The 17,588-nt window shown below is 50.8% G+C and overlaps 1 protein-coding gene across 1 annotated transcript; it reads right to left on the bottom strand.

Moving 5' to 3' along the window:
• Positions 1-333: 333 nt before the first annotated feature.
• On the bottom strand, positions 334-13,958 carry LOC141472389 (membrane-anchored junction protein-like). The gene is made up of 10 exons (XM_074159411.1): positions 13,858-13,958; positions 12,171-12,216; positions 10,825-10,900; positions 9,460-9,585; positions 8,095-8,126; positions 7,168-7,277; positions 4,974-5,028; positions 1,734-1,806; positions 1,206-1,350; positions 334-379 (listed from the first exon to the last, which is right to left on the bottom strand). The coding sequence occupies exons 1-10, from the start codon at positions 13,956-13,958 to the stop codon at positions 334-336; spliced, it is 810 nt and encodes a 269-aa protein (XP_074015512.1).
• Positions 13,959-17,588: the final 3,630 nt, after the last annotated feature.

Here is a 17,588-nt window from a genome sequence, read left to right on the forward strand (position 1 = left end):
ATGATTAAAACAACACGCAGTTCCAAGTTGATGCTTGTTTTATTAGAATCTCATATAATGATTTCTAAATGTAACATTCCCAATTTATGACACTCAAGGATCAAGATCTCAAAGCTTGTTGCTCTTTTTGCAAAAACTCTAGGTTTTGAAGAAAAAGACATTCTAACCCAATGTCTTCAGTACATTAATGTGAAAATGTACACAAAGTAGAATTTCATTTGAAGCACTGAACAGCTGAGACAAGCAATGTGAAAAGCTGAATTACACAAGAAACAATACCACCCGACATCCGTGCTACCAGGTTACCTTTCCACAACAATCAGTACTTCCAGGTCAGTTCTTTCCACCAAAAAGGTGCTGTAGTGGCGAACAGATCATGCTGGGGAAACAACAACAGAAAGAGCACATTATACTTCAAATGTTTCTCTGAGAGTTCACGGTCATTTATGTCCACCAGAAAGACACAACCCCAGTGCAAAGTAATACAGAGGAAGACTGAAAAAATAGAGGAAATATAAAGAATAACTTGTGCCACGACGGTCTCGTTAAAGGCACTGGCACACATTATGATTAACAAGGAGTTTTAATTCTTCCAAAACTAACTCAAACCGACAGTCAAACCAACAGTCACTGCTGATGTTCAACGTGTGCTGCACAGGGAACAGAACGCTCCTGCGGGTACAGCTCCACAGCTTCAGAGCACTCCTTCGGGCAGCAGCGCCGAGCAACGCTCTGCACAGCTACTTTAATTAGAGTTTCGAAGGGTGTCTTTGGCAGCCAAGGTTACCAAGGCCACAGTTGCTGAGTTGCCAAATAAAGGTCCTGCTTACCTGGACAGGACTGAAGGTCCATCCCGGGAAGGCCCCGTTAGAAGGGGAGCGTTGAAGCCCTTTAGAAATGGGGCCAGAGGTGACACTCCTCAGCTGATAAAAGCCCCACTGGATGGGGGCTGGGACTGGGATCAGGAACCCTCCCGTGGGGAGGTTTTTTCCCAAAGGCAATTCACAAGAGGAGCATTTATTGGGAACGTTGCCCCTTACCACAGGACATCCCTGAAGGTTCCTTTGCCCTGGGAGACTTTGGTTTAACCACAGAAAAGAGGTGGCCGTTTTTCAAGCTCATGTAGAATCACCTGAACTGCCAGAACCAGACACAGGCTCGCACACAGCCATGCCTGCATCTGCTCAAAGCTGCAGGGTCAGTACCTTCTCCAGAACTTTGAGACACCTCTTCCTTCGGACTCTGTGCTTCCTTTGTTCACCGTTGGGTCCCTTCGCTGCAGTAGCTGCGTTGCACCCTCAGCCTGGGCGGTTGCTGGTTTCTGTTCAAGGTCAGATTCCCCAGGACCCCCTATAAGGAACAGAAGAACAAAACCACAAGCTGGCTCTCTCCACACTCCCTGCGTACCGACGGCAGACCTCGATGCTGAGAGGGGGGGCCAGGCTCCGAGGGCCATGACCCTGGGAGGTGTTACCGCCATCCCCATGCAGACTGGTTTGGAGGTGGGCTCCCATCTCAGCCTCGCTCCGTGGGCGAGAACGTGTTACGCGGAAAAGAGTCTCAGCCAAAGTCATTGCTGACCTACCACTTTACGGTGGTTCTAATGCCTAATCTCACATGCTGGAAAATACCAAACACAATTTTAAAAGGAAAACTAACACCGACGTCATCCTTACAGCTTTGGAGGCGATAGGACCAATTTGAATGGAACGAGACAGGAATTCCTTACTTACAGAAACTCTCTTGCTTACAGCCCACGCTAAGGGATGCTGGACTAAACTCATGCTCCTTTTCTTTGGAGGAATTCTGAAAGGAAAAGGAAACCAAGAACCGTCACACCGTGTAAAATTCTGTTGCGCAGGAGATTTTTCCTTGTTTGCTTGCTCTAAGAACTAAAAGGCAAGGTCTACTCTCTTGTTCTGTGATTTTCATTTCTTTTCCCGCTACTAGGAGGACTTTCTTCACCAATCGATTTCTACCTCGCCCTCCTCAGGACATTCCCAAGCCCAAAATAAAGCTGCAATTCATTGAGTAGACTTTAACATAGCAGATAGTGAAAGAACAGCAGCAGCTATGCCATAGACAGAGATTTTAACAAAACACACAGAGGTGCTGCGGGAAATGACAGCCACTGGGCAATACAGGCCCCTAAACATCAGGCCTGCTAAGGCACGGGCACAGGAAATGGAGTAAGTGGGAAGGGACAAAAGTGAAAAGTGCCAGAAGCAAGAGGTGAGCCAGGGATACCCATGAGGAACGCTATCAGCAATACAAAGGACCACAAACAACAAAATCGGCGTGTAAGCTTTGAGAGAGAATAAACCAACTTTGTCATAGAGAGAAGGTAAGAGAAGAACTGATCCACTCCCTGATGGTGTTTCTCTTACACTAAGCTCAGGTTCACGCAAAATTCCGGACTGTAGATGGCCCGAGATCTTTGCAGTTTAGTCTCAGAGCATTAACTAAGTTAGGAAAATTATCTGCAGTGACAGTCTGAGCGTCTCTCAGTTCTCTTTTCTCTTTCTTTGGCCGCTCCTGGTGCCCTCGGTAAGTGGGAAGCTGTGTAGGCTCCACACCGCTCATCCTGACCAGACAACCTGCTGTCCAGATCACAGGCCGAGAAGGTGTTTGGATGGAGCTGAAAACGCAATCTACTTAACAGCCGTGTGACTGCGGCACTTCCACGCTCCTCCTTCTGGATTGAGTGACCACGTTGTAATGTCAGTCCTATGGGTACTAAGTAGACAGATTTCCTTCATGTTTAACGAGACCCTTCCCTTTTTGAGATGCCTTCTAAAACACCAGGCGGATCTGGATCCAAAGTCATACGCTGCTGATAAAGTGAACAAGAGCCCTAGAGGAATGATCAGAAGAATCCTGAGGAAGCACAGGAGCTGTGCATATGGTTTTTCCTAAACATAATCTTTCTTCTGATCCTGAAAACTAAAAGAAAGCAAATGGAAAGCACACCAAATGGAAAGCATGTCACAGAAGCACCTGGCTCTAATCTCCCAAAAAAAACGCATGTAAGGGAAGGGTCATCTGCCCATGACTTCAGGTGGCACTCGTGATACCTGCTCTGGTATTCATAAACACAACAGTTTGTGTCTGGACATCCCTCTCAGCGTAACAGTGCCCTGACTAGTGCAAATTTCAGGTACAAGTCAAGGTGGCACAAGCATCTGTTCTGGAGCAGGTTCTTCTCACCTTAATTGGTATTTGCTGAGCTGACGAGTCATTCTTCATAGTTCCATAGTTTACCTGGAAAGAGCTCAGGATGTCCTCCCACATTAGTTAGCACAATATGAGGTATCGGTGAAGTCTGCCACCTGCCACATTGTTTCTCAGCGTCCAACACGCTCACCTAGAGCTCCAGCTTTCGACGACTCTAATGTTTGGGAAACTCAGGCACTGTCCAAGGAGCAGAGGCATTCTGGAGACAGTGGCTACAGCAAAGTGGAATATCAAAAAGCATCTTTCAGAGGATGACCCTTATCCCACCAAAAGTGCATTTGGGGCACCTGAGGAAAGAAGCCAGAAAGGGCACGCGTAGAGACCTGCCACTAATCCTGCAAAGGTAAGCTGAGGGGGGAAAAAAGGGATACAGGTTTTAGAGACAAAGAAGCCTACTCGTTTGAGAGAAGTTCTTCTGTACTGAATGCTCCTGAGGAGTTACCAGGCAGTCTCCTTCCTCTCTTGAAAATCCAACAAACCCGATAAAAAACCCTCTTCTGAAAGGAAGTTTTGGGCTTACAACAAAGTGAGGGCCGTTTCAATACAGGAGTTTATCTGGGCAGGCTGAAGGTAACCATGCAACTAGTAGCACCTGAAATCGCAGGCCATTGTATCTGCAGTGAATCCCTGCAGATCAATTATGCTGCGGTTGGACCTTTGGAACCAGATCTCCAGGAGCAAGCAGGCAGTATGGCTTGGCCACCTGAGATTTCAAGCAAGCCCACACATGGCATTTGCGTAAAGGCTCAGCCAGTTGTGGAGAGGTCCAGAAGGTTCCTGAAATGGGGGCAGTACGTCATCATGCAGAAACACGCAGAAACCCAGGTATTTGATGCAACTGTTCACCTCCCAAGGAACAGGGGGAGAAGAAGTTGTTCCTTATATACCACCAGGAAACTTCCTTTGTGGACAAACCCAAGAGGAATGAGTTTGCCTTCTCGTAAAATCCTCTCTCTGAAGAGCTGGAGCAGGAAAAAGGCCAGGAAGGTGAGACTGTGGCAGGGATTTGAACTAAATTAGAATGGGCATCAGTGTCCAGAAAACGGATGAAACACACTGGGACATTTGGGAGGATGGGCAACAGCCAGGAGCAGGAGAACAGGGGTGTCAGTGAAGACCCCGTTTCCCAAAGGCTGTGCCCAACAGCAGCTCTGTCAGAGCAGCCTTTAGCTGTGAGCTAAAAGAGAAAGAATCTTTCCCTCCTGACAAGGTCTCTGGAGAACAATGGGTTTAGAAAGCAAGTGACAATCCCTCTGGAACAATCCTGTTGTAAATCTGCCTTCCGATGCCACAGTGAGAAGAGGCTGTTTCAAGAAGAGGGAGATGCTGCAAGGCCATCAGCACCAAGAAAGGACACTGGTGGGGAGTGGCAAATACTCACGCTGGAGCCAATGCCAAGGTGTCAGCACCCACCGTTGGCCCTCCAGGGAGTTCTGCACAAATGGGCATGGGAGGGAAAAGAGGACTGGAGTCTTGAAGACAAGGCAGGGCATCCTTCGGGTTCATCTCCAGGAGTCTGAGCTCACCCCTACAGTTCAGAGCTCAACAGTCAGAAAAGCTCGTGTCGTCTCCCAGGAAAATTCATCCCTTGGCTAAGTCAGGAATCACAAATGCCTCCATGCAGGCGATGCAGGTGATAAGGAGAAAAAACCTACATGAAGGCATTTTTATCCTTGCCGCTTTAAGAATTTAGGACTAAACAGATACTGTTATCTCTTTCTGAATATTCTGTAGCTTACCATTTCACATCCATGCTTTGCTTTACTCATATGGTGAACACAGTCGGTTCCGGTTCTAAAAAGAGGTCAGAGAAGGAAGAACTGAGTTTACAAGAAGTCACAAAAAGGAAGCAATCTCGTAAATGGCTACTCCGAGTATTTTATTAGAAATCAGGGTTTTAGTACCTCTAGCCAACAACATAGATACTCTTAATCTATATTTGTTCTCATGCTTTAAAGTCTCATTTCAAAAACAAAAATAGGCACTCATTCCAGTATCAGGCTTTCTGCTTTTCTAGTAAAACCAATAAGCAGTTAAAGAGGAGAAAAAAAGCATTACATGACCTGGAAAGGGGGATGGGCAGCAAACTGAGAAAGCTGCAAATCCTATAAGGTTACTGACACAAAGAGAAGGGCAGGGCGCAAAGAACCACAGAAAGATCTTACAAGACTCGGTCACGGAGCAATAACATGGCAGAGGAAACTCTGTACAGAGAGGTACAAAGTGACCCACGTGGGGAAAACCAACCCTGATTTGCACACAAAATTGTCCTGATCGGTGTCACTGGGGAGGGACACCTGGAGATTTGGAGAGCTCAGCTCTCAATAGTACCCCAAGAAAACACGAATCCAAATGCCCCGTGAGGAACTGTGAGCAAAACAGCTTGTCCAAACAGAAAAAAAGATCAAGAGGTGATGACTGCCAAACTGGATCATGAAAGAGCCTTTTATGGCCTTATATTTTAGGCATCTACAACCCATGTCTTGGCAAAAACAGATTAGAAAGCATTCTGGATCCTGGTCTCATTCTTCACCCATTTCCACAAGTTTTATTGTGACTAGAAACTGATGGGAGAGACGGAAATTAAGGACTACATTTATATGAGCAGAAAAAGGCTTCAGGCTTCTCCCGTTCTAATCTCTGCATGAAATACACTTGGGGAGTGGGAAGAATCTAAGGCACCAAAGGAGATGATTTGACATGGTCTGTCCATCGCCATGGAAGGGGGAAGGTGATCATCCGATCACACCACCGGATCTGGGACTCTCTGCCAGATACCTGTGAATGTTAAGTACAGACACAAATTGTCTTTTTTTAAAGCTACACTCCAGCTACACTATAACTAACGATGGGCCTGCCTCTGGAAGGTGATCGAGAACTCAGCCTGAAGTCAGCCAGCATGAGCCGGCATTGCGCCCTCGTGCTGAGGGCGGCCAACAAGCCCCTGGGGTGCATTAGGAAGAGTTTCGCCAGCAGCTCGAGGGAGGTGATCCTTCCCCTCTGCTCAGGCTCCTTCCCCTCTGTGGGCTCCGTCCAGACAGGGCTCCCCAGGACAAGACGGGTACTCAGTGGGGTGAGCCCAGCAACGGGCAACAAAGATGATGAAGGGACAGGAGCGCTTTTCATATGTGGAGACGTTGGAAGAGCTGGGATTGTTCAGCCTGGAGAAGGCTCAGAGGGGATCTCATCAACATATACCAGATGGGAGGGAAGAAAGAAGAAGGAGACAGGCTCTCTTCAACAGCGCCTTCTGGCAGGACAAGAGGCAAAGGGCACAAATTGCAAAACATGAAATGAAATCTGAACACAAGAAAAAACTTTCTGACTGCAACTGTGGTCAAGAACGGCAACCAGAAACGGCCTACAGAAATTGTGGCATCTCCACCCTTGGAGTCCACCTGAAGGGACACATCCTGGGCAACGTGCTCTGTGTGCAACCCCTCCCCATCAAGCAGGAGGGGTTGGACTCAATGATCTCAAAGGTCCCATCCTACCGCAGTGATTCTGTGAAATGCCCAGAGAGGGACCTCAGCCTCAAGCGGTGAGGCAGCATTCACCAGCCGACCCAGAGGAACAGACTGGCCTTCAGCTGGAAAACTGCTCCCAGTTCTTCCCTCCCACCCCCAGCTCAGGTGCGTGAGCCAGTGCCCTGCTTTGTCACCCTGCTGAGGTCTCACCCCACTGTGATTCTACAGAGAACGTGAACACAAAGGAGATCAATAGGGAGACCCCTAGTTAACGGCACAGGAGCCTGAAAGCACGGGACAACTTTCTCCAAACACGGGCAATGCTGCTTAGGTCCTGTCACCTATGGAAGAGAAGGAAGAAGACAAATGGGGCAAGGGATCACCCAGGCATGAAACCGGAGGAAGGTACAAGAGACATTAAAAATTCTGGTATGTGCCCTAGAAGTCTATTTTGTAGCCAACTGACCTGTCCGTACCCAACCGCGGGCATGAGGTCTCTGCTCCGACTTCCACTCTTCTCCTCTTCACCTTTTCTTCCACTGCAGGACTTTCTGATGCTTCATTGCTTCTCTTGACCTTCAAAACATTGCAAACTTGGTATTGATAACATTTGATTTTGACTTTTCTAGTTTAAAAAAAAAATCCAGAGTTAATATACATTCCTATTTTGCAAAATTGTTCATGTTTATACAATAAAGACCAAAAAAACGCTTCTGCCTTATTCAAACAGAAGATGAGCACTGAGGCCATCCAGAGAATTATGCTCAACAGTTCTCAACAAGAAATACTGCTTGCCAGAACACACTGTTTGCTCCATCTTCAGAGGAGGGCCGAGGAATGCCTTTAGCAGGAATGTAATGCTAGCAGAGAGAGCAGGAGTTTCTTTTGGGGAATTTGCACAGGACATATTCACTAATTCACTCCATTTTTAGACACTCGGATCAAAAACAAACCTACCCGGAGCTCTCATTAAACAAAAACTTTCCAAAGAAGCTTAACTTTGTTGTTTACGACACAGCACCAAGGAAACTACTTAATGATTCAGCCATATTGACCTCCTCCTACAGACTCTCACAGTGAAGAAACCATTTGACAGCTCGGCTCAGAGTTGTAGAAAACACATTTCACTGCAGCCACCAGGGCCCTCGGCTCCTCAGGCAGGACTTCATTCAAAGGCTGATGGAACCAACAGGATGATTTCTCCCAGCTTGGATGGTTACAGGTGAGAATTCAGTGCCACCTCACAATGCCTGACTGACACCCAGAAAAAGGAGAACTAGAGCATTGCCTGGATCTCTATTCTGCTTCTCCACACTATTTAGAATATAACTTTAAAAAAAAAAAAAAAAAAAACACCAAAAAAACCCAAACAAAAAACACATAAAAAACTTACAAGTTCATCACTGCCCTTGTTTACTTCTTTACCTGTAACAGAAGTATTATAAAATTTGGTGAATATTTGGTGACTGGACTTTCTTTAACCAACTTAAAAGTACATTTTTGCATTGCACCTCACTTTTGGCAAACAAGATAAACTCCTCAGAAACCATGCTGGACTTGCATATGATATATTGACACTGAAAAACCGCAAACGCAGCTCTTTCACAATTAGAATTCCTGGCTGGGAATACCCCATGTCAATGGGATGGGGACAGTTGCTTTTCTTGAAGAATTAAAGGAGTCTTCAGAAGAGAAGAAGGAATGAAGAACTGTTGGCATCACTGTATTTTAGGCACCAGAGGGAAGACACAAGGACAGCCTGAGCATGGACTCCCCAGAATATTGGCCAGCCAACCTCTGGTGCATGGCATCCATACGTATCTTCCTGAAGGAAAATCCCTGCCAACAGAAACTAGAAACACCAGTGCCTGAAAGTAATAGCACATTATGCTGTGCATAATTTTAGAACAGAAATGTACAACCATTGCAGAGTGCGATTCAATACTGGAGCAAGGTGTACAGGGAAGTGACTGAATTCTCCACCTTTAGGAATTTTTACATCCAAAGATGGTATCTTTGACAGGGGCTGCTACACGCGAGCAAATGGGGGAGACCAAGGAATGACCGCTTCTCCATTTTACAAAGGAGACCACAATATCTGCACTAAGCAGTCACAAGAAAAACCAGCAGCTTTTCACAGGGACCAATAATCAGAACAGGAAACAGTAAGAATAACACTCGGTTTTCACAACAGAGGAGGTTAAATGTGGTGTCCCACAGAGGTCTCAGCTGGGGCCTGAGGCTGCTCAGGGAATTCACCGAAAACCTGGAAAACGAGACACTAGTGAGGCGACAACATTTGCTAATCATTATTACCATTATGACTATCATTATTTAGAAAAAAAAATGCATTCTTTCTTTAGGACAACAGAAACAAAGAGCGTGAAGTTCAATGTCAACAAACGTGGTCAAGCACAAGGAAGAAAAACATGCAGCCCATACACACGTACTGGCTCCAGCCCAGCTACTGGCATTACAGAACAAAGGCTGGGAGCTGCTGGGCACAGCTTCATAAAAATACTAGCTGAAGAGTCAGCAGGGGTAGAAAAGGCAGAGAGATTCAGGAAATTTTAGAAGGGCAATACAGGACAAAAGAGAACACGCTGTTCTGCTCTCTCTCAAATCCACAGCACAGCCACGCTGCACACAGGTTTGCTCCCTCCAACTCAAAGACACGGTAGATGAAAGGAAAGGGAAAAGCAAGACACAGATGACAGATGTTTCCAGAAATTATCCAAACATAACCATAGTGACTTACCACAAGATACGTTCTGCTGGAATGAGTTGAGTTCTAGATACATAGTGCAAACGTAGGGATAAGGCACAAGATGGACATTCTCATGTTTGAATCTCATCTTCGATACCCTCTCCCATTTACTCCAATCTGAGAACGATGCTAAGGCTTAAGAACACAGCACTAACGTTTCAAAGGAGCAGGCGCCCTGACGATGTCTTCTGGTAAGGCTTCACAAGTCACACCACCTGGCATGTGCGTGTAAGGCAGCACATACAATCCATCAGTAAGAACCGTATGAAAAACCACTAGTGACACATTACAAGAAACACTCATCCCGGTGACCCTCTCCCAGAGCTCCCACTCACCCACAGCTTGTGAGTAACTAAGAGTTATGCCCCAGCAAGGAGCCTGACACACAGGCTGCAGGACAACTCATCACACCAGGCCTCTGAGCTCGCAGTTCTCACCAGGGCCCAGTGCTGGCCAAGCACGGGGATGGATTTTCGAGTTCTAGAAATACAAGTCCATGAATCAAACTCTCCTCAAGCACGCAGGCAAAACTGGCTGAGCTTTAGTGAAGCAAACCAACAAGCCCAACATTTGTTTTGGTGCTTCCCGTCTGACGATGCTCTCGGCCACCTTCTCTTCCTGGCAGGAACAGGAGTAAGTTGCTCTCATCACCTTCTGACAGAGAAAGAGGATGACCTCGTTCTTGCCTGCTTTTATAAAGTGTGGCAATGGGGCCATCTTCCAGGACTGGAAGGGAATGCCTTGGAGGAGGAAACACCCAGATGTTCATTACTCCTGGGCACCCAGAACCACGGGAGGGGATACCAAAGGGCCTGATCTGATTCCCAAATTGACACCCCTTAGGACCGAAAAGGCGTCTCATTCAACCAACTTACTTTTCTCTTCAACAAGAGCCTCATGACAGTAACTTCTTTTGAACCCTTTACAGCAACTACGATATTTAATCCTAACGTACCTTATGAGAAAACTACTGCCGTCTTCTCGACTTGTGGCCAACGTTGCTGAGACTGCAAAGAGCATTTGACATTTTATCAGCCTTTTCAAGAAATGCACGAGCTTTGCTTGCAATCACATTAGGTGGGATTCCTGTCCCTTTAGATACACGTGTTCATTTTCTGTGGCTAAATCTGATTCGGAACACAGAGGCACTCAGCTCAAAACACTGCAAAACTCTCTTTTCACATCAGTTCTCAAGTGAAGGCAACACCTGAGGAGGATCTTCAGCTGACGTAAAACTGCAAAGCGCAAAGGCTTCACACTCCAGCTAAAGATCTGCACACTACCAGGCACGAATGTTGAATTAAGCAACGCCCTTTGTCTTGCAATTCTCTTTTACAGGTAGGAAAGACAGGATACACGGGAAAATGGTGAAGTGGTCTGTAGAAAATGGATGTAAGTCATCAAGATTTCCAAGGATTACTCGAATCGCTTCCTGGAGAGGCCAGAGAAAGAAACAAAGGAAGAGTATTAGCAATATAGCCACAATTCGACTGTGAAGTACAGTTTCAAGGCGTGGGGAAAATTTAAAATTACTTTACAGTTTGCACGACTCGTGGAAGAGCAGGTTCTAGATATTTTGCTTTTCCTCCTCCCCTTCTTCTCCGCACTCCCTCCCATCACCCAGAGTGCGCTGCACTCACAGACTCACAGACATTGAAGTGAATTAATATCTTAATCTTGAAGTAACACAGAAGCATCACTATGAAGAGGGAAAGTGTGCTTTGAAATTTAAGAAGTTTTACACTTAAGAAGTCTCCTTTTTGCCAGCAAAACACAGGTAGCATTGACCTGCTTCGAAAATAAACATATTCCTCTTTTTCTGCATATTGACTCAATTCAGTTACAAGGGAACTGCAATTCGGCCCCAACTCACTCCTGCTTTACAAATGGGAAACTTTTTCTAGTAATACCTTTCAATATTTTCAAAAGTGAAAAAGAAAAAAAATTAAATTATAATTTTTTGTATCAATTAAAGTCAGCACATTTTCTTCAATAATATTTATAATGCTATTACTGTACGCTGAAGATTTTTCTTAAAATTAAGTAAGGAAGCATTCTGAAGCAGGCAGTATATTTGTCTCATTTCCTCAGGAATGGCAGGGACTTTCGTCTGTCTCAGGAAGAAGATGACGCCAACAGGGCTCATCAGTGGTCACCAAGTACTGGCATCATTCAAAGCACGTCCACTGGTTCCAGTGGCTCCTCAGTTGGGAGGGAAGCATGTGCAATCGAGCGGTAGATGAGCTGCTGCCAGGCTCGCTCACCAGCAGCACCGCAGCTCCTGAACCAACAGGAGGGAGTGACAGCTCGTCTGGCCTGAGAAGCTAAAAGCACTGGCCAGGTCTGGGGCTGAGAGCCGAACCGTGGGAAAGTGCTGCTGCAGGATGAACCTGAGCAGGAATCGGAAAGGAACGGGGTGCAACCAGCTCGACAAATAGGCAGCTCCATGGGTCCAATTTTAACAGTCAGTAGCTTCTTTGAAATACTTCAAATAAAAACCTTACTTTTCTACATTAATGCTGCCTGTTGATGGCATTTTTCATTTATGTCATTTTTTTCACCCTCGTACTCTCCAGAGAAGTTCCCCATTACTCTCACTTGAAACGCTGCATTTGACAAAATGTCCTCAGTCCCATAACAAACATAAGACTTGCTTAGCTCAACATTCAGAGAAGGTCCCAGGGACCTGCTCCCTCACCTACCTCTAGCTCCTGGACAGCACTGTCGGTGGTGTTGAGATCAGGAGCGCTGTGAAACAAACAGAGAGAGTTCATCCCAGCCCAGTCAAAGAGCAACGGAGCGACAGTCCTTGTAAAGAGTTTAAACACCTACAATTCCCATTGCACAGAGAAAATACTTTGCAGACAGATGAACTCCCAATTTATTGCTTGTAAAAGATATCCATTATTCCACGAGGACTGTTTCTCTTTGGTTTTCTGCCCCTTTATATTTTGTGTGAGGAGATCAGATCTTTTCAGTCCATCCTCAGCAACCTTTAGGACAGGGTTGTTGACCAGGTGCCCTCAAACCAGTACCTGTCTTCCAGCCTATGGCGATGCCATTCCACTCAAGGGCCTACAAGAAGGAACCAGCAGGACACGTCTCTTAATCCCCTCCACGGTGCAAACCTGCCGAGGAACGGGCCTTCACAGCACTGGAGCTAAGCCCTGTGATGCTGGGAGCTGTGTATTGCCTGCAGCAAACTCTGCACGTCTTTTGTAAGCTGGCTTCTCCAACTTGTTTGCTGCAAGGTATCGGCCAACAACAAAATGCAGAGGGAGAGAGAAGGCCTTAAGGAAAATCCAAATCCATCAAAAAGCAAACAAATCACATAACTGTTACTTGGAAATAAGTAAATACAGTGGAGCGTAAGGAATTATGGCATGCGAGTATTCTCTGGTATATGCCCTGGGAGGCAGCCATTCTCACATCCTCCACATTCAGGGTCCCCAGCCAGAACTCCAGCAGAGACGAGAACTTGCCTTCCTCTTCGGAAAGGCTCTCTCCTTGCTTGATAAAGAGCAAGTCAATGACAGGAATTACACAGCACAGCACGACAGACATCACCCACCCAAGAATTAGGCTGTGGTCACGAAGTCTTCAGCAATCAGCAGGGAAACACAATTCAGGAGGGGACATTGCCACGGCGATGAGGAGACGAGGGTGGAAAGAATGGAAGAAAGCAAGGCACCACCCAGGGTCTCACGCCAAGGGTGTCAGACCTGCTCTCTGACTGCCGGGGACTCGTCGGTTGGGGGGAGTGTGAGGGGGTGGGGAGGAGGGAGGGTTATTTTCTTTTAGGTCTGGAGTGTGGACATTTGTCTTCCCAAGTAACTCTTAGGTGTGACGGAGCCCGGCTTTCCTGGAGATTAAACACCCGCCTGCTGATGGGAAGCACCGAAGGACTTCCCGATTTCGTTTGTGCACACGGCTTTTGCTTTACTTATTAAACTGTCTTTATCTCAACCCACTTTATCCTTACTTCCACCCTTCTGATTCTCTCCCTCACCCCACTGCGGGACACTGAGCAAGTGGCCACGTGGGGCTTAGCTGTTGGCTGGGGTTAAACCGTAACAAAGGCTCTAGAGCTTCTCAAGTAAACACTTACAAAATCATAAAACGCTATCAGTAAAAACAGCCTCTCGTTCCACTGAAGCACAAAACCCAGACGTGGCAGTGACACAGGAGCATTTTATACAGCTCAAATTAGTCTCTCAGGCCAACGTTCAGCCTGTGCGAGTGCAGCAGCGACTTTTAAGCGACCGCTTTCATAGTTAGTGGAAGAAGGCAGGACAGAGGAGCCCCCAAACCTGAGTTTTGTGTCTCGTATTCACTCACTGCAACACGCAGCCATCGCACCCAGGCTGACTGTGCCTTTCCCACACTTACCTGCTGAAGTTGCCGTACCGGATTTTAAATTTGTACACAAGCCCGCCTGCATGAAGGAACCTTGTTTCAGGCAAGGGATAGGTAAATGGTTTCAGTGACATCTTTCCTCCTTCCTGGATGTAGCCTAGGGGAGCAGGAGAGTCAAAAGTCAACGACTAAAAGCCTTCACCAGATCTCACGCTGTCCTACCAGAAGAAAGGATGGTGAGCAGGGATTCCTCATCTGCAGGGAGAACAGGCCTCCCACCAGCCAGAAAATCGCGGATTCAGGTGTCATTTCCAATAAAGCAGAGCGGTTTTGAGCAGGATTCGAGGACAGACTTCCAGCCGACGGCCACCCGCCTCCAGCCACACTGCTCCGGCGATGTCCCCACCAACGTCCTCGAGGCCGACAAGGCCTCTCGCCCCGGGGGATGTCGACGAGGCCCCGGCAGGGCCGTGTGGCAGCCCAGGACCGACCCCGGCCCTCAGGGACCACCCGGCTGTGGCGTCCCCCGCAGCCCCCGCGGGTACAGCCCGGAGAAACGCCTCGCCCCGCCGCCCCCCCAGCGCCTGCGGCCCCCGCAGTCCCGGGGCGGAGGGAGAGCCCGGGGGCCGGCGCCGAGGGGAGATGCCGCCGCCTCCTCAGCCCCGCCGCCGGCCCCGAGGCCCCCGGGCAGCCCCGGCGCTGGCGACCGCCGGGAGGCCCCGGAAGCCCCCGCCGCGCCCGCCGCCCGACCTTACCTCAGGCGGGGCCGGGCCGGGAGAAGGCTGGAGCCGAGCCCGGCCGACGGGAGCCGGACGGGGCCCGGCCGAGCTCCTTTCGCCCCGGCTCCCCGCGGCCACCGGCGGCTCTGCCGCTGCTGCGCTTCAGAGGCAGCTGTCGTTGGGGGCTCGGAGTGCCCCAGGGGGTCCGGCAGGAGCCCACAGCCCCAGAGGAGTTGGCTTTTGCCTTGTGGCAGGGCTTGCCACTGCTGTCAAAGGGGACTGGACTCTGCCCGGGCCTCTCAAGTCAGCGTTAGCTCTGGTGCCTAATGACCATCCCTCGGTAGCTCATCCCTTTCTCTCCCAAATTTTTGACGTCAGGTTTGCCTTTTCTTGCTTTAGGCAGCTTTCACGCAAAGACTCCCAGAGATTTTTTCATTCTCCCGCTACACACACATACACACAGGGATTCCCGGGAGGGTCACAGAAACGCAACAGCAGCAGCCTTAGTCTCAGCTGGGGTCTTTAAGAGCAAACACCGTGTTCCGTAGCTGTCTGGAGCCTTTCTGGCAGCCGTGGGGTACTTCTCAAGCAGACACAGCTGGAAAGCTCTGACGAGCACTGACCCAGCCGAGCAGTGATCAAAAAGAAGCTACTTTTTATACGTGAAAGCCCGACAACGACATCTGTAGGAAAAACAAAATCCCAATTAGTTCTCTTGCGCCAACCGCAAAACCAGACTTTGGTATAAAAGGCTTCTGATTAACAAAATACAAACCTAAACACACAACCCAAGCAGGCCCTGATCTGCCTCCTCAGGGCAGGACAGAATGTCCCTTTGCTCTGTAAACGTCATTATAATGAAGAGCTGCTCCTTGTTGAACCACGAGGGACCCAGTGCTCACTGGTTTCTGACGGCCAGCCCTGGGGAACTCAGCTCAGACAAGCACTGGTACCACTTTGGTGCTGCTCGGGGGCATCTGGACTCCTCCTGCCTCTCAGGAAAGGTCTATAGAACTCAAACATCCTTCTTCGGGAAAAAAAAAAACCACCAAACCAAACCAAACAAACCCCAAAACATGATGTTCATTTAAAGCTACAGGGATTGAGAAGGTCTTAAGCTTCTGGAGTAACAATCTGTCCCCCACAGGGACAGCAGCTCCACGGATGCCCCAATGGGCATGGTATCCCAGGGGAACAGCATCTCCACAGGCACGGCATCCCTGCAGGCATGGCACCTGCCATGGGCACAGCACCCCCTGACCCTCAGTGCTCTCACCCAGCCACGAGCACAGCCCCATCCTCACCCCCCCAGCAGGATGGGGAAGGGTTGCCATCAGCATTGGGCCTCAGGCCCTTGCCAGGGATGCTGTTGGCACTGACTGCTCCCCAGAAGTGCTCTGCCCCAGGAACGGGTGTCCCAGACGAGCTGGCTGGGCACCAAGGGGCACCTCCAGAGCCAGAGGATCCCAAAGGAGCAGGAGACGCTGGGGCTGGGCAAGAGGTGCAGAAGCCGGGGAAGGATGGAGCAGCACCGCGTTCTCTCCTGGGTGGAACCTACCTGCTCCGGCAGGTGCAGAGGACAGGCAGAGCTCTCAGGGGGTACTTCTCTCCTCGGCCAGCCGTCACCCGTCCCTGGGAGGTGGCACTGCCCGTTCCAGCCACGCCTGCCACCCGGGACCCCTCACATAACCCCGGCCCGGCTCCCGGGGTCGCCAGCACATCGGTGTTGGGCCACAGGCCCTTGCCAGGGACGCCACTGGCACGAGGGCGGGCTCGGAGACCTCCCGACCCAGCACCTGCCCTCGTGGAGCAGGACGAGGAGCTGCAGCGCCCGGTGCCCGGGAGCCGCTTCCCGCCCGCCATCGCCCGCGGCGGGAGGAACCGCGCGGTGGGCTGGGTTCGGCTCGGCTCGGGTGGGTTCGGCTGCGCTCGGCTAGGTTCGGCTCGGCTCGGCTCCACTGAGGTGCGAGCCCTGCGGAGCCGGGCAGCCCGTGCGGGAGGAGGCCCGGGGAGCGGCGGGGCAGGTCTGGGCGCGGAGGGGGCCGGGGGTCCCGGTGGGTGCAGGCGGGGGCCGCGGGCAGGGCCCCAAGCTGCGGGCAGCGGGCGAGTGGGCCTGGCTCGGCGGAGGCCGCGGGGGGCAGCGGCAGGGCCCGAGGGCAGAAGCGTCGGGCCAAGAGGCCGGGGAGCGGGTCCCCGCGGGAGCGGGCGGAGGCGCAGCCCTCGGGCATCCCCAGGCCGAGCCGGCGGGTGCCCCCGGGACCGGGTGCGGGGCCGGGCCCGAGCGCTCTCCCGGAGAGCAGCTCCTCCTGCCGCTGCCGGCGCCGAGCGGCCCTGCCGGCTGGGCCCGGGCACGGCCACGGCAGAGCCTGCCGCTGCCCGCGGGAAAGGGCTGGGTGCCGGCCAGGCCGGGGGCAGCGGTGCGCCCCTCCTTTCCCCCCTCCCCGCAGCCCCTGCGGAGCCCCGGGCACGGCCCTGCCCGCTGCTGCTGGGGCTGGGCTCCGGCAGGGCGGCAGGCAGCGGGCTGCCCGCTGGGAAGGGGGGGTGCGGAGAGGGGCCGGGCCGTGGCCACAGGCTCCCGCGCCCTCCCTGCCCGCGGGGACAGGCCCGGGGAAAGCCAGGCTGCCGGCGGGGCAGAGGCTGCTGGGCTCCCCCGGCGTGGGCAGGGTGTGCGGGCGCAGCCCTGGGCCCCGGGCACAGGGTCGGGCCCGGGCCGGGGGAGATGCTCCGGGGCTGCGAGCAGGACAGACGGGACACAAACAGCGACTCGGGCAGAGGAGGCCAAGGCTCCGCTTTTATTGCAGCAAGCGGTGGCTCCTTCCATCTGATGGAGCATCGTGCCTGCAGCCTTTCCGAGCAGCCCGTGATTAGCGCAGGGCAGAAGACCCCCAGGTGACCTCATGTGTGGAGGTCCTTGAGGTTCCCCTGCCAAGCTGGCGCCAGGAGGAGAGGCGGAGGGATGGAGGGCGCAGCTGGACTCCCGCTCCTGTAAGAGCAGGGAGTCGCTGGCCAGAAATGGCTCCGAGGAGCCTGGCAAGGGGCCATGCT

The sequence above is a fragment of the Numenius arquata genome, chromosome 16, assembly GCF_964106895.1.
Source record: "Numenius arquata chromosome 16, bNumArq3.hap1.1, whole genome shotgun sequence".
In the NCBI taxonomy this organism is placed as follows: Eukaryota; Metazoa; Chordata; class Aves; order Charadriiformes; family Scolopacidae; genus Numenius; species Numenius arquata.

Bases quoted from the DNA above. Each gene is read 5' to 3' on its own strand.
- LOC141472389 (XM_074159411.1), bottom strand. From the start codon at position 13,958: ATGTCACTGAAACCATTTACCTATCCCTTGCCTGAAACAAGGTTCCTT. The intron at 9,586-10,824 runs GTATCCTGTCTT...CATCGTTCTCAG, and splicing joins CCACTTCACCATTTTCCCGT to ATTGGAGTAAATGGGAGAGG. The intron at 8,127-9,459 runs GTAAGTCACTAT...CTTCTGTTACAG, and splicing joins CCAGCAGAACGTATCTTGTG to GTAAAGAAGTAAACAAGGGC.